We start from the raw sequence: 16,227 nt of genomic DNA, 5'->3' as shown, positions 1-16,227 counted from the left end.
GTTCCGGTGAGCCCCTCCCTCTCACTCATACTTCTTGCCTCACAGAACAAATGGCGAAAGAGACTTGTCCCACAATGGATGCAATCAGAATTATTATCCACCTCCCATCAGGATTAATTCTCCTCATGCTTATAAATTCCTGTTTATGTCAGTCACCATGTACCCTAACTGAAACATGGCTGGCTGAGGACACCTGCAAACCTTTCAAGGGGTGGCTGTTTTTGACCCCAAATCCCATCTACTCCTGGCTCTAGAGGAGGGACAGGCACCCCCCGATCCTCATTTGTAACATGCAGATTATTCTTTCTCCTTACCTACCCCAGGTCCTTTGGGCACTTACTATCACACCACAGTATATCTCCTGCTACTCTTCATAATTCAGTCCTTTATAGTCCCCTCTCTCTACCACTACTCCTGTCATTTTCTTGGCAATTTTAATAACCAAATTGATGATCTATCTAAAACCCTGAGCTGTAAGTTCTGATTTCCTTACCTCCAGTTACCTTGAACACCAGCTTAGTCACCCACTCCTATGGACATACCCTAGATCTTGTCAGTATCAATATCTAAACTTTTCCCCAAATCTTGATTTCCAGTATGTCGTCTTCCAACTACCACTTCTATCATTTCAACTCACTTCTTCTGGTATCCATACATTAAATGACTCTTTGACCTCAATAGGACCTCAACTACTAAGCACTTTCTAGCCCCTTACCTAACTTTCTTTTTTTCTATCCATCACCCATTTTGTGTTCCTTTGACCTCAACTACTAAGCACTTTCTAGCCCCTTACCTAACTTTCTTTTTTTCTATCCATCACCCATTTTGTGTTCCTTTGGCTTAAACTATACAGTAGTTCCCTTGTATACAGTCCCGATTCCCTTGATCCTCTGTTCCCTCTACCAACCTGGCAAAACCCCAACCCTGGTTAAATACCAACTGCTGAATGTGGCTAGGATATAGACACAGCCATGCTAACTGGTTTCACTTTAAACTAATGACTCAAATCTCAATTTCGATCTTCAGTGTTCCTGCCAGTCCTACTATGCACCACCAGTCAACTTAATATCCCACTGTCCTAGGAGACTATTTTATAAAACCTCTAACATTCCTTCCCTTTTCTCAGCTGATAACCCTGCTGCTCTTTTCACAGAGAAAACAGGAGCTAACAGAAGGTAACTTCCATATTCACCCATCACCAAGTTGCCCTGCTTGGACTGTGTGCTGGTTTGAATCTGTTATGAACACCATAAAAAGCCATGTCCTTTAACACAGTCTTGTGGGGGCAGACTTATTATGGGCGGGATCTTTTGATTAGGTTGTTTCAATGGAGATGTGATTCACCCAACTATGGGTGAGACCTTTTGATTAGATTATTTCCATGGAGGTGTGACCCCCACCCATTCAAGGTGGGTGTTGATTAGTTTACTGGAGTCCTTAAGAGAACTCAGGGGCTGACACAGACCCAGACACTTGGAGATGCAGACCAAAAGACATTTGGAGATGTTAAGCTAAGAGATGAAGCTCAGAGTTTTCCCTGGAAAGGCTAAGAGGAACCCCCAGGTGCTCAGAGAGAAATGCTCTGGGAGAACAAGCAAGAATGCAAGGAGCTGACAGAGAGAAGCTAAGAGAGACCAAAACTCAGAGACATTTTGGAGAAAGCCATTTTGAAACCAGAACCCAGGAGCAAATGACCAGCAGACACCAGCCACAGGTCTTCTCAGTTGATAGAGGTGTTTCAGACCCATTGGCCTTTCCTGAGTGAAGGTATCCTCTTGTTGATGCCTTAGTTTGGACAATTAATGGCCTCAGAACTGTAAACTTGTAACCTAATAAATCCCCTTTATAATAGCCAATCCATTTCTGGCATTTTGCATTCTGGCAGCCTTAGCAAACCAGAACAGACGGCTCTTCTTCTAGATATTCACATGGCTTCATGTCTGCTTAACTTTCACTTTTTCAGAAAGACCTTTCCTGGTTACCATAAAAAATGGCATTCTCTAGTCCCTTAACCAGCTTTATTTTTCTTCATAGCATTCATCATACTTGACATATTATATATACATTTATTATCTCTCTTTAGTCCTCCATACTCTCACTCTAGAGTGTAAGCTCCATGAAAGAACGGATTTTTGTTTTGTGGTTAGAACAGTATCTGGCAAGTATTAAGTGCTTAAAAACATTATTGACTGAATGACAAGATATCCAAAGACAGAAGATATCTATCTTTCTTAAAGTAGAAATCATACTTTTGTTGTAAAATTACAGTATTTAGTTGCCCTTAGAATACTACAGTTTCTCCTAATGTTCAATAAGATTTTCTCTTGCTGGGGGCAGCACAGTACAGGAATAAGTACATTTCTGGGGGTGGAGTAGCACCTGGAAGTAGGTGGTAGGTGGGGAGAACATTTGGCTTTTAGTATCAGCTCTGTCACTAATTAGTAATGTCATTTAGGGTGAGTCATTTAACCTCTCATTTCCATTAGAAAATGGGAGACACTACTTTTTATCCAAAGAATAGAGATCCACCAAAGCACAAAACCAGTCAAAATCACTTACCACAAAGTTCATCGATGGTACTTACTTAGTATACAAAACAAACCTCCATTCCTCAATCTAATGGCTCATTAAGAGTTTTTAAAATAAATAAGCTGTTAGTAAATGAGAGATTTCTTGATGAGAATAAAATCACTCTCAAAATTCAAGTTAGTATTCCATAAAGACACTTAAATGTGCTAGTCACGTAGTTATGTAAACTTTCTTTTGATAATTCATAAAAAAAGCCTAATTTAAATTGAAAATACAAATTAAGAGTACTTGTATGTAAATCAGTAATCAACACTATTTTGAAAGTAGCTGCTTATTTTTAGAATGTAAACAGACTAAGTACTTGGTCATATCCACAAACTAACAAAAACTTGCTGATTCACATACATCACTAACTGAAATACACTATCATTCTTATCACCATATATTAAATTCAGTATATCCAATAAATGAAAAAAAAAATACCACCAACCCCAACAACAAAAAACAAACCACGCTGTCAAGCAAAATATTTTTAATTAGTAGGCTGATCATAAATAAATCCACATAAAAGATTTAACAGAATTACAAAGAGTTTTGTGTTTCTTTTGTGGACTCAATTCATAATGTGCATTAGTCAACCTCATTCTCTAACTGCGACAAAAAGAGTTGTCATCCAACAATGCAGTACAGTTGAAGCAATTCATATTCTGTAGTTACATTTTTACATTTTCTTTACAAATGTAGCATTTATTTACATTATATATATTTTTTCTATAGTTTGTGTACTGAAAGTGTATTGTTTTTACAGGGAAAATGTTGAATTCATTTAATGAATACGAATCATTCCTTGTTAAAAAGTAATTCATATAAACAATTAACACGGTACCACTGCCTTTTGGCATCTCTTGTCAGAATTCAAGTCCAGAAATGTTTTATTAATTATAAGAAAAAAGAATTTATCTAATTTTACATTATGACAAATCATTCCACATAGCTACATATATTTGCCAACTTGCAATGAACAGAGCACTGTACTGCTGCACTACAGGAAATGTGTATAAACCAATTCAAAATATACGTGGTGAAATGGCATCATCATTACCATTAATTTAGGCTGAAAAGGATCTGTCAAGTTCTTTCTTTCTCTTTACCTTTTGCCAAAGCCTCAGACAGGGTGCTTTGCATTATGTCTTGACAATATACAAATGCCTTCCCATCAAACTTCCTATGTGTTTCTCTGACAGATTATGCTATACCTAGGTTAAAGACCTTTTTCCTCTTATTCAATTTTATTCCACTTCACTTACAAATCTGCTGCTGAACATGAAGTAAAAATTCATAGTAAGAGAATGCAGCTTCTGTCCGGTCTTCAATCAAATGTTGAAAAAATTCTGTTTTGGCAGGACTCTCATCTCTAGAAAAGAGAACAGGGTATTTATCTAAAAATGCATATAATTAAAAAGCTAAGAATTACAGATTAAGAAAGTTCTAATACACAGGGACTTTAAGAAAATGCAACACAGAGGGTATTAATTAATTAACAGCATTCTACCACAAGAATATATTTTGATATTATTTCAAGTTTGCTTTGAAGACAAGCAATTTTCACAGACTGCACAAGAAAAGACAATTTCATTATTAATTTATAGAAGAACTTACTTAACCACGTGAAGAATTGGGCTCAAAGGTCTGCTGTCTCTAAGCCAACTTATAAAAGATCTGGCTCTTTCTGATGAAAGCGTATCTAACTCTGGAAGATGTGTCTAGTAAAAGGAATGTAATTAGAAAATTATTTCCTTTCTCATAGACTTTAGTAGCATTAGAACTAAATCATGATTCCCACTACCAACAACCAACTGCTGGCACTCTATTCCCCAGCCCCAAGAGCAACCACCAATAAATGAAATTTAAACTGTTGGGAAATCTGTTAATATTTTTCGGCACAAGTCAATAAAATATACAAAATGATTGGTATGTCACTGGTGTAAGTGCCTTTATGTTTCTTCTAAGGGAAATATTCAAATGAAGGAGGCTACCCATAAATTCCAAAGTCACTTAACAATTATACATTACACCCTAGTCTAATAATGGCTATTCCGTGAGAATTACATGTTTCCTTTAGTCCTTTAATTTTAAGGGCAAGGAAGTTTAAAGAAAAATGTGGTTGTATATATTCAAACCATTTGAGGATTTTTCATTTTTAATTTCAAAGTTTTACTGATCTTAGTCAATGCCAATGTAGAAAACTTAATCTTTTTTTTTTTTCTTTTTTTTTTTACTAAATTCAGTTTTATTGGAATACATTCACACACCATACAATCATCCATGGTATACAATCCACTGTCCACAGTATGATAACATAGTTATGCGTTCATCACCACAATCTATCTCTGAACATTTTCCTTACATCAGAAAGAACCAGAACAAGAATAAAAAATAAAAGTGAAAAAAGAACATCCAAATCATCCCCCCATTCCACCCCATTTGTCCTTTAGTTTTTATCCCCATTAGAAAACTTAATCTTGATCTTTTCAATACTGACAGTTATAACAACTTCACTCCCCATTTCTCTGGTTTCAGAATCAGAGGCATGTAATGTCTCTGTCAAAATGATTCTTTTCTAATACAAGAATAATTTATAGTCTTAGAGTGCTCAGCTGTAAAATGAAGAGAAACAAAATAACCCCTCTCATGGCTAAATATATGTATTTATAATACCTAGGTATTAAGAGCTCAATAATTAAGAGATGGAAACAACTTGAGCAACCATTTAATGATGCACCTTGCCTAAAATCACACATAGATTTAGTGACAGAAGCAAACCAGAAATGACATCTCTTAACTTCCTGAAATTTTTCTTATTACATCAAGCTGTTTTACTTTGGGCTAAAAATTAATTCCCTTTCTCCATTTAAGGCTATGCCTTCTTTGTAAATCTCTTGATAGAAGATAGACATCTTTATTGTTTAAGAAAAGCTTAGCTAAATAATGTATCTGAAATATTCTTCAACTGCATCCCACTATTTCAATAATCAGAGGGAAAAAGTAATGAGTTTTAAAATTTTACTCTGCTTTAAAAAGGGGGCACTTATATGCTTACGACATATAAAGTTTCATTTGCTTGCCCTCTGCTGACTAATGGGTGAAGTTCAACTTGTAGGTACTAACATAAGTGAACAGCTTTCCTAAACCTAAACAAATACAATAGTATTCCAAAATAGTTATCTTAGTACCTCTGTGTGATATGAGGATTAAAGTAAAAATGAAAGGAATAGGAAAAGTGATTGTGGAATTTCTGTTATCCTAATCGCTATTATTTCAAGGAAAGAACTAGTGCCATTAATATAATATACTCTGATATGGTGCTGGAGAAAATAATCTTAGTTAACATTAAAATTAAATATGTCTAAGTTATATCTCAAAATCTATAGCCCTCTCTTTCAAATCAGAGAGTGGTTATCTACTTGATAGAGGGGAAGTCAAGAACATAGTCATTATTCTTCAAATTTGATTACCATAGTGCCCTTTTCTTTATTAGTAAGAAATGCTTGGTTAAGGTGCAGCAATTAAATGGCTTAAAAGCTGAGTACTACCAGTCATTTCTCTTTAAGCTTGTTCTCTTCTTTCCATATATACAACTTCTCTGGCCTAAAATGGCCACTGGTAAGCAAATACAGCACATTAAAAACGATACACAAGGTTATTTTTAAAAGATCTAAAAGGATACTCTTTTTTCTTTTCTTTACCAAAAAAACGAATGTCATATTACTATTACAGTCTATTACTGTGTCATAGAGCATGTAATTTTAATTTTGACAGATATTGCCAAATTGCCATCCAAGAGGGTGTACTAACTAGTGTGTACTCCAAGCAGTAGTATTTAGCAGCAGTGCCTATTGCCCTACACCATCTGCATTATTATCTATTTTCAAACTTCAAAATATTTGCCAATCTGGTAAATGATAAAGATATTCTGCTGTTAGTGTATTTTGTTTTCCTAGTTGAATAAGGCTGAACATTGCTTCACATGCCCATGACTGTATTTTCCCTTTATGAATCGCCTGTTCAAATTCTTTGCCCATTTTTCCTTTCTTATATTTATGGGGGGGGAAGGGAAAGATGTCTGTCTTTTTCTTTCCTTATATATTTGTAAGAGAATTCTGTACACAAGAGAAATTAGCCATTTTTCAGGCATATGAGTTAGAAATAATTTTCCCATTTTATTGCTTACCTTCTGGCTTTATTTTTTTAAAACCAAATTTTTATGCTCTCAGATTTATTAATCTTTTCCATCATTGACTTATATCGTGCTTATAAAGGTCACTCCCATTTTACTATTAGTTAAAAATCATATATATTCATAAATGTTTCTTCTAATAAGTTGCCTGGTATCCTTTTTTGTTTAAATGTTTGATCCATTTGAAAGTTATTTTGATGTAAGAAATAAGGTAAATATCTTGCTTCGTTTTTCCCTAATGGCTAATCAATGGTCCCCAAGGTATTTTTCTAATATATTATTATTTTCACAATAATTTGAAATGTAATCTTTATTACATTCTAATTTTCACAAATTAGATCCATTTCTGAACTCCATTTTTGTTCCACTGATCTGTTTATTGTGCCAATATCATAGTGTTTAAATAGCTATAGTTTTAAAATAAAGTTTACTATTTTATTTAGCAGGACTTATTTTCAATATGCTTTCCCCTTTGCTGACAGTAGCCTCCCTTTTCAGACTTTTCCTTATTATCCTCACTTACTGATTTTTAGAAATGAACTCGGGGATTAATTTGTTAAATTGAAAAAAAAAAAAGCCCTCAGAAAAATCAAACAAAAAACAATAGATTGTGATAGGGATTATATGAATTTATATTAAATTCCAGGGGAACTGACATATTTATAATAACTGAGAATAAGGTAGGCCTCTTCAATTAATTAAACATACAGAACTGCTTTCAGAATCATATTACCCTAGTACTGGCTAGCACACATCAAGTAAAGGCCAACTGAAAAAATTATGTTTTATTATCAGCAAAATAATTTAACTCAAAAGTTAAAAGTTGTCAGAAAGCAGTCTGGTAGTTCTTCAAAGAGTTAAACACAGAGTCACCATATGACCCAGAAATTTTACTCTAGGCATATGACCAACAGAATTGACAACACATGTTCACACAAAAACTTTTACACAAATATTCCTAACAGCATTATTTATAATAGCCAAGAAGTAGAAACAAACTAAATTTTCATCAACTAATGAATGGATAAACAAAATGTGCTACATCCATACAATGGAATATTATTCAGTATAAAAAGAAATGAAGTATTCATTTCTACAAAAAGATGAACTTTTTGGCTACAAAACAGATGAACCTTGAAAACGTTATCCTAAGTTAAAGAAATTTATATGAAATTTCCAGAACAGGCCAATACCACAGAGACAGAAAGGAGACTAGTGACTGCCAGGAGATGGGGGAGGGCAGAACTGAGAACGACTGCTAACAGGTACAGAGTTTTGTTTTGGGTTGATGGAAATGTTCTGGAATTGCACAGAGGTGATGGCTGGACAATACCATGGATATTTTTGTCCTAAAAATTACTGCTGTACACTTTAAAATGATGAATTTTATATTATATGAATTTTATCTCAATGAAAAAATTAAAAAACAAAAACGTTACAGTTGTATCACATCCACTGACCATTTTCTGTGGTATTGATACAAAATTAGGATACCCAAGGACATCCTCTATGAAGTTATTGTCACAGCATTTTCCAATCCAAATGTAAAAAACCTAAAAGCAAAAGGCAACAAAATATTACAACCCCTTAATCAGTCAAGTAAACCCATTATAGCCAATATCGTCAACATTATTGTGCATAAAAGCATAAAGTATACTATTTCAAATAAAGCAGGAAACAACACAGAAGTAAAAAGGAAACTGATATAATCAGTACATTGTCAATATTTATATCTAGGAATATAGAGTGGTTCATGTCGTCTTTTCTTAAATTTCAAGGCTTCACATAAAATTTTACTTTTTCCCTCTTTTCCCAATAGGAATGTAATCCTTTAATCAGGATAAGTGACTCGCTATATTTCTCATCCACTATTTCAATTACTATCCCTGCATTTTAACTCAGGGGTTTCCTCCTGCTCTGTGTCTTATCCAAATTCTTTTCCTGCACATATTATTTGTGAAGCTCTCTTGGCTATTCTAACACCCTTCACCATCTCTGCCCAGTGACTTCTGAACTCCTATCATTTAGATATTAATGATTTCTGGCAATGCATGTAAGTTGAACTAGATAAACTTCTGAGTTCCCTTTGCATTCTGTGATTTTAGATAGTAAAGTCCTTGAGGACAGTAATTATCTCTTTACTTCATCAAATACACAAAATCTGTGATAAAAAAATTCATTACTCTATTATTATAAAATGATGCCCAACTGGAAAAGTCTAAAATAAATTGACTTCATGTACCAGTTACAATTATTGTCTCTCAGCTAGTAATCCACCTTTCAGTGCCTGCTCTATGGTAATACAGCTGGACACTGTAAGTGCTTCCCTTTTGCCAGGTGACAGTGTTAAATTTTGTCAGTAGAGGATGCTTACAGAGCCACAGTCCATAAGGAAAGCACCTTCTCTTGTCAACTTCTCTGCAGACAATTTTTGAAGAGGTGGCTGAGGAACAACCCTGTCATTAACATGTATTGCACCCTGAAAAGAGAAAAGATAGAATGTGAATGAGCTTATATTACTATCATCAAAGTTTAGAAGATAATGACCACTGGATCTTTCTGAAATACTGAAAATGATATCCAACAATTTTCCAGGAGGCAAAAGATTACTGATATATTACTACCTTGATGTAGACTCAAGATACTCAAATGTATTCAAATTAAAAAGGTAACAACACATGAATATTCAAAAAGATAGCTCAGATTTACCTTTTGGGGACAGAGTATGTTAAAAGTGTGAGTGTTGAATCTGATACATAACAAGCTGCATTTTTATATTTCTCTGGTAACAAAGAGAAGATTCCAAAAAGTATAGTTTTAACACAAGGAAAAAGAGAAGACACCACACATATGCATATTAAAATTATTGTTGGATACCAGATTCAGTTTACAAAATGATTAAAATTATGGTCTGATCACATCAGAAATAGTAAATAGCTACAAAATATAAATGGAAATGTCTACTCTACAACTTAGCTTTGTAACAAATAGTATAACCAATCCCCAAAATTGAATTGCTTTCTTTCCATATAAAATGTTTCTGAAGACTCCATAACTGGAGGTAGTATCTGCAAGTCCTACAATACAATCAGATCCATAGCTAGGGTCTTTATTTAATGTATTACATGACCATAGGGAAAAAAGGATGGAAAAATCTGTTGATAACATATTACCACCTTTGGTGTAGAATCAAGACACTCAAATGTATTCAAATATAAATGCAGTGCAAGAAGTCATACCTCATCTGTCAATCTGTCTATCCTGTATAAGTTGGGATGAATCATTTTCATTAGATGAACAAGTGGCTGACACTTTATCTGACACATTGCATACACACGATCATCCAGGCGTGTGCTTGTACCAGTTCTAAAGGCTTTCTACAAGGTAAAGGATATACAGTTTTTCAACTAAAACAAAAATATTAAGACAAATATATATCATCAATCACAGAAAAAGCATAGCCCTCAAAGTCAGACAGACCTTGATTAATTCCCAGCTTTGAGATTCAGTAAGTATGTGACATTGAGCAAGTTACTTAACTTCTCTAAGCTATATTCATAAAAAAAACAAGGAAAATAATACTCACTTCTTTAGGATGTTGTCAAGATTAAATAAGGTGATGTGTATATAACACTAATTATGGTGCCTGAAACCATAAGATGCCCAATAAATATTAGATCCTTTTCTTAAGAGTCTCTTTCAGGAAATACATATTACGAGTGCTGTGAGCATACAATTTTTCAAACTTCTCACACATATCAAACAGAAGATTTTACAAGAGTCATCATGTAGTTGAACAGCTTCATTTTCCTGTGATCTTTTCCTATTATTCAAAACTCTTCAAAAGCTATTGTGTAACCCTCTAGTTGAGTATTAAAAAAAATCTAAAATTCGACATTTTTTCCCTTTAGCTATGTATTTGAGAATTTTTTAAAATAAAAGCTTTATTAAATATAACAGTGCTTAGAGAACTACCTGTTTGAGAAGGGCCAGAACATAGAGAGGAAATAACTTGAGGGAGCTGGGTGCTATCAATGCAGAGTGCTGTAAATTTGAGACTGTTGCGCCATATGCAGATAATGAATCCACCACAGCATTCACTAAGGCATCTCTAGCATCTGATAGACTTGATGAAACTGACCGATCCACAGCTAAAAAAGCAACCAAAATGGAAAGGTATTTAACCATTAGATGCCAATGAATGCTGAAAATAGATAAAATTTCAATGCATTATTTAAGAAACAAAAATTTGTGCTTTTTTTGGACAGAAAAATGTATTTCACCTTCTCTCTCATTTTGAAAGTGTCTGCTGATTATAAAATTTTTCTTGACTAAATCTGACAATCAAAACAAGTCTAGATTCTTTTGGATTTTTTTTTTTTTAATCTCTCAAATATAAAAACACTTAACCACTATTGATATTAGAGAATAAATATCATCCAACTACTTCTGGAAAAGTCTTGGTGATGTTTTTGTTACTTAAATTGAAGTCACATGTATAAATTATCATTTTTATCTACACAACCAATGTGAGTTTCTCAATCTGAGGGTCCCTTTCTGACACTTTAAAACCTTCTTTATCAAAACATTCCCAGATTAACAAGTAAGAAGGCAAACTGAACACAGGTTTTCACTCAGGTTTTAGAGTGAGATATCAGTGTGAAACTTATTTTTCTCCAAGTACATATCTTCCTAAAACAGACATAATTTATACATATGCCCAATTTAAAAAAAAATTGTAATGATGAACAATCAGTTATGATGTAACTAATTTGACATCTAGATATAAAATTATAGTTAACAATGACTGTTTTTCTACAGGACTATATAGGAAACAGCAAAGCTCATTTTATGTCTTAATTCATTAAAAACAAAACAAAATAAAAAATTCCATGTTTTATTAATTCCCCAAAAGATTTTTAAAATTTACATACAGTAAAATTAACTTTTTTGGTGTCTTGTTCTATGGTGGTTATATGTCAATGTAATCACTACCACAATCAACATACAGAAAGTTCTGTCACTCCAAAAAAAATCCCCCTGTGCCACCCACTTTGGTAAAATCCTCCATCAGCCCCCAACCCCTGACAATCACTGATCTATTCTCCATCCCTATAGTTTTCCCTTTTCCAGAATGTCATATAAATAGAATCATATATATATAGTCTTTTGGGTCTAGTTTCTTGCATGTAGCATAATGCCTTTGAGAGTCAACCAAGTTTGTGCATGTATCAACAGTTCTTTCCTTTCTATTGCTGAGTTGTGTTCCATTGTATGGATGCACAATAGTTTGTTCATACATTCACCAGCTGAAGGACATTTGGGTTGTTACTAGTTCTAGGTGATTATGAATTTCTAAAAGATTTTTAAACTAAAGAATTAATAAGAAATATTAGAACAGTCCAATTCATACACAGTCCAATTCATACTATTTTCAGTAGTAAATAAAACATAAAACATACACTTTTAAAATAAGGGATTTCTAGGGGTAAAAAGTATCCCAAGCTCTACTTTTCAGAACAGAAAAATACATTTCACCTCCTCCCTCACTTTTTCACTTACCCATGTTTGCTAGAAGGCAAATAGCGGCTTGTACATCGACTCCTGCATAAACATCTGCTAATAAACTTACCACCGGCAAACAAAGTGTATGCACTCTAATTCTCCTCTCACCTAAACAAAATGATGAATAAATTACATTGCAAAGTATATCAGAACAAGAAAATAAGAAAATGAACAGGTCAAAATTTTATTCACTTTATCATTTTGACCAGAGTAATAGGATTTTGAGCTATAACAGCAAAGTTTTATAATGTACAGCTTTCAAAGAAAATTAAACACACTCTCAATCTGAAGAACAATCATGATTATATACTATATTTTGTACCTTATGGAACATTAGACTTCCAATAGAGTAAATTATCATAAAACTTAAGACCATCTAATAACAACAATTGTGGGCTTTAATTGCTATGCAGAACTTTTTATTCTGGGGGGCAAGAAATAATGCCAAGGATGGCATAGCTGGATTTAGCATGAGTTGTTTACCAGAAACATCTGCTCCTGGGAAAGCAAGTTTTCTCTGAGTCAAAAAAGTTATTATTTTATTCCTTACAGATTAACTAATGCGAATTCCATAATTCCATGACTTCCTCTGTAGTCCCCATTCCACTAAAGAGCAACTGAATGGAAGGGAGAATTACTGCTGCAGGCCGTATTCAGTTTCTGTTAACAATACCTACAATACCTTTGCTTGATGTATATAATAGGGCTGTCTGAAAGCACACCAAGGAAGTATCTGTCAAACTTTCTTCAATTGACAGCTGTACTGCAAACCCAGCATCAGGATTGATGTTGGCAAGGGATAATAAATCAGTGGAACGAACAAAGAAGTTTCCATGAAAAGTGTGCATTGATAGGCCTATAAAAGAGAAAACTTGATTATAAAAGATGAAATAACAGTAGTATCTTCATCTCATATTAAACTTTACTTTTTAAAGTCAAAGTTGCCTCTGATTTAAATCAAAAGGATAACTGGGAGTAGAGTTAGAGTATGGGTAAAGGTACTAAAATACTAATTTAAAAAAAACCCAATGCAAGTTGTATTAAAATGAGACTACACATTTAACATGTATTTGTAACTAGCTAATCTTACTAATTTTGTCTCATGTGTGATTTGGAGTCAGACATATAATTAATGTATAAAATTAAGTAAATGAAGGCTACTGTACAAGAATCACTCATGCAAGCATTCACCTAAAACTGAGGAAATGTAACTTGAAGACTATTTACATAATTATGCAAAGATCCTTAATTTGACAATTTTAATTTAAGATCTTCCATATTCTTCTAATTAGTCCTCTAAAATCACTTTGAATATGGGCTTTCTTTCAGGTTCTTCCTGAATAAAGCAAAACATTACTTTTGCCCATTTATTCAAGTTGTATAAAAGATAGGGCAATAGTTCAATAACTACATCCTTGAAACTTGGATCAAAGAGCAAGCCCTCCATGATGAACAGTCATCATCATAGGTAGTCAATACAAGAATGTTCATTAATTTCAACAAAAGTATATAAAATAAAGCATAATTTTTACAATTTCATACCTTTAGTACACCTTATTCTCATAACAGCCTCAAATCCAATTTTTCTTGTCAGATATCGTTTTAGGTCTTTTTGTAACTTTTCTGCTTGTGAAGGGTTGTGAGTATAGTGGAAAGATGGATAATAATAGATGCACCCTGCAGAATACTTGGACATGCAAGCTTTAGAGAGAAAGTTTTAAAAATATTAGCTACAGAAACAATATCCTTCTAGTTCATATAGTAGTACACATCATATTACTATGAAGAAATCTAAGTCATGAGAAAACCTAAGCTATCAGAATAAGAATAATACATAAATCTGAGAAAACAGAAACATTTGTAAAATATTAACTTATAGTAAAAGCGTTTTATATTTGTATAGTGGTTTAAAGTTTACTAATAATTTTCACAGATATTATCTATTTAATTCACATGCCTTGTTCCCTAAAATATTGAGAACTTTCAAGAGTTTTGACTTAATATTTATGTAAACATATAAAAAACACTATCTTCTTACCTAGAGAAGCAAGATCAGAATACTGTGAACTTAAAAGGAACAGATCCACAGCAGTCTGCTGCCCTGAGCAATCTAAAGCAAGTTTCTTATAAAAATCAGTTGCAGGGCCAAGATGTTGTACAACCTAAATCAAAGGAACACAAAGTAAAAATCAGAAATCTTCAATTACATACATATTTCTATATCTTTCTAATAATAAGGAAGCAGATATCCTCTGTTCTCCTACCACATTAAGGAGTTTTAAAAATGCCTACACATTTGGCACACATTTCCGATAATTATAATAAAAATAAAGTAATAATAATATTTAACATAAAGCAGTTACTGGTGCCACACTGTCCAACATGTTATATATGTATCAACTGATTTAATACTTATAGTAATATATATATACATCCTAGGGCTTTTATAACCTCCCCTTACAAATGAGGAAATCGAGGCACAGAAGAATTAAGCAACTTGACCAAGATTACATAGCTGTTAACTGGTGGATGCTGGAATATAAATCCGAGCAGTCGGGCATCAGAGTGAGTGATTATGAGAAGGTAATAGGTTAAGGAAGGTTTTTCCAAATTATGAGGAAACTTGAGCTGAGATGGTGGCACTGTTGACTGAAAGATGTAAAAATGAAAGAGTAACGCTCTAAATTCTTAATCACTAATGTTACATTGTATAACAAAATGTTTTAACTCTCTTAATTACATTGTATGATGATTATATCAGAGTTTACTCAGATATGAAGAAATATATAAAACACAAGTAATTTTTAAACTTTGAGACCCAGGCAGGTAGAGAATATTATTGAAAGTTAAAATTAGAGACAAAAATTGTATCCAAGAATTCAGAATATATTTAACAGCTTACTCCATTCAAAACACCTCAGGATTCTAAAAGGGACTATAATGGCACAATGAGATAAATGCTAGCTACACTTTAATGAGTTAAAAAAAATATTTGCCCTAGTTTATTTAAAAATTAGCATTTAAATTCATTTCAAAAGGAATTTAAACACACAATTTTTATAAAAATTGATAGATGGTGCCATTTTTCTCTAGAGAATTGGTGAAAAGTAAAAAAACCTACAATACTTAATGGCACTAGAGGATGGTCTTTAAGAGTGCAAGTTAATTAAAAAAAAAAACCCAAAGTAAAACACATTAATAACTTCAATAAAGTTTGTGCCCTTTGGTCCAGTAATTTCACTTCTACAATTTGTTCTAAGGACAAACTGAAGATTTATGACGCCATAAAATCTGTTTAATTTACGTGCATATCTAGTTTTAATGGTATTTTCTCATACATAATTGGAGGTCAGACAGAACTCACGTACAAAACAACAAGAAACTGGATTTGATTTATTATTTGAAAAAGGCATTAGAATACCCTAACCAAACCTTCAAGGAAAACCCAAGTGACGTTCAGTTGCACATTCTTTTTTTAATAGTGAAAATACTATATATAACTTAATTACTCAATGACTGAGGGCACTTAATTAAATATAGTACTTTTATATTTACTGAAGGATATTAGTTTTTAAAGAATTTTTAGGGACCTAAGAAAATTTTGCTCACAATATACTCTCCAATGAAAAAAGTGAGTTAAAAAATACAGTGTATAAATATCTGATGCCCATTATGCTTATTTGTGTGTTTATATAATTAAATCCTAGTATTTTGACAGTGGGATTATTGATGATTTATATTTTCTCCACTGTCCAAGTTTTATATAATGATCCGTATTTCCTTTGTAATTATGACATTTTTTTAAAATTAACATTTAAACATTTTTTATATAGCATACAATTTTGCTTCTCCTAGACATACAGGTATTTAAAAGGATATCCTTATAACATTAAATT

General features: G+C 33.0%; 1 protein-coding gene across 7 annotated transcripts in view; it reads right to left on the bottom strand.

The window, feature by feature from the left end:
* Positions 1-3,046: 3,046 nt before the first annotated feature.
* The window catches only part of SEC24B (SEC24 homolog B, COPII coat complex component), a 124,446-nt gene continuing 111,265 nt past the window's right edge, over positions 3,047-16,227 (bottom strand). For 6 of the 7 annotated variants that reach the window (XM_037830441.1, XM_037830442.1, XM_037830444.1 and 3 more), the window contains 10 exons: positions 14,370-14,493; positions 13,874-14,032; positions 13,014-13,187; positions 12,329-12,439; positions 10,742-10,917; positions 10,006-10,143; positions 9,141-9,245; positions 8,227-8,319; positions 4,189-4,292; positions 3,047-3,943 (listed from right to left, as the gene is read on the bottom strand). In XM_037830441.1, the coding sequence (XP_037686369.1) occupies positions 3,829-3,943; positions 4,189-4,292; positions 8,227-8,319; positions 9,141-9,245; positions 10,006-10,143; positions 10,742-10,917; positions 12,329-12,439; positions 13,014-13,187; positions 13,874-14,032; positions 14,370-14,493 (1,299 nt within the window). In that variant the 3' untranslated portion in view covers positions 3,047-3,828. Of the gene's footprint in view, positions 3,944-4,188; positions 4,293-8,226; positions 8,320-9,138; positions 9,246-10,005; positions 10,144-10,741; positions 10,918-12,328; positions 12,440-13,013; positions 13,188-13,873; positions 14,033-14,369; positions 14,494-16,227 lie in introns of those variants that run through there. The other variant, XR_005215940.1, reaches the window with a different exon arrangement.

The sequence above is a fragment of the Choloepus didactylus genome, chromosome 3 (genome assembly GCF_015220235.1).
Source record: "Choloepus didactylus isolate mChoDid1 chromosome 3, mChoDid1.pri, whole genome shotgun sequence".
Lineage (NCBI taxonomy): Eukaryota > Metazoa > Chordata > Mammalia > Pilosa > Megalonychidae > Choloepus > Choloepus didactylus.
The sequence above is the reverse complement of the archived record's forward strand: the minus strand, read 5'-3'. Positions and strand labels throughout refer to the sequence as shown.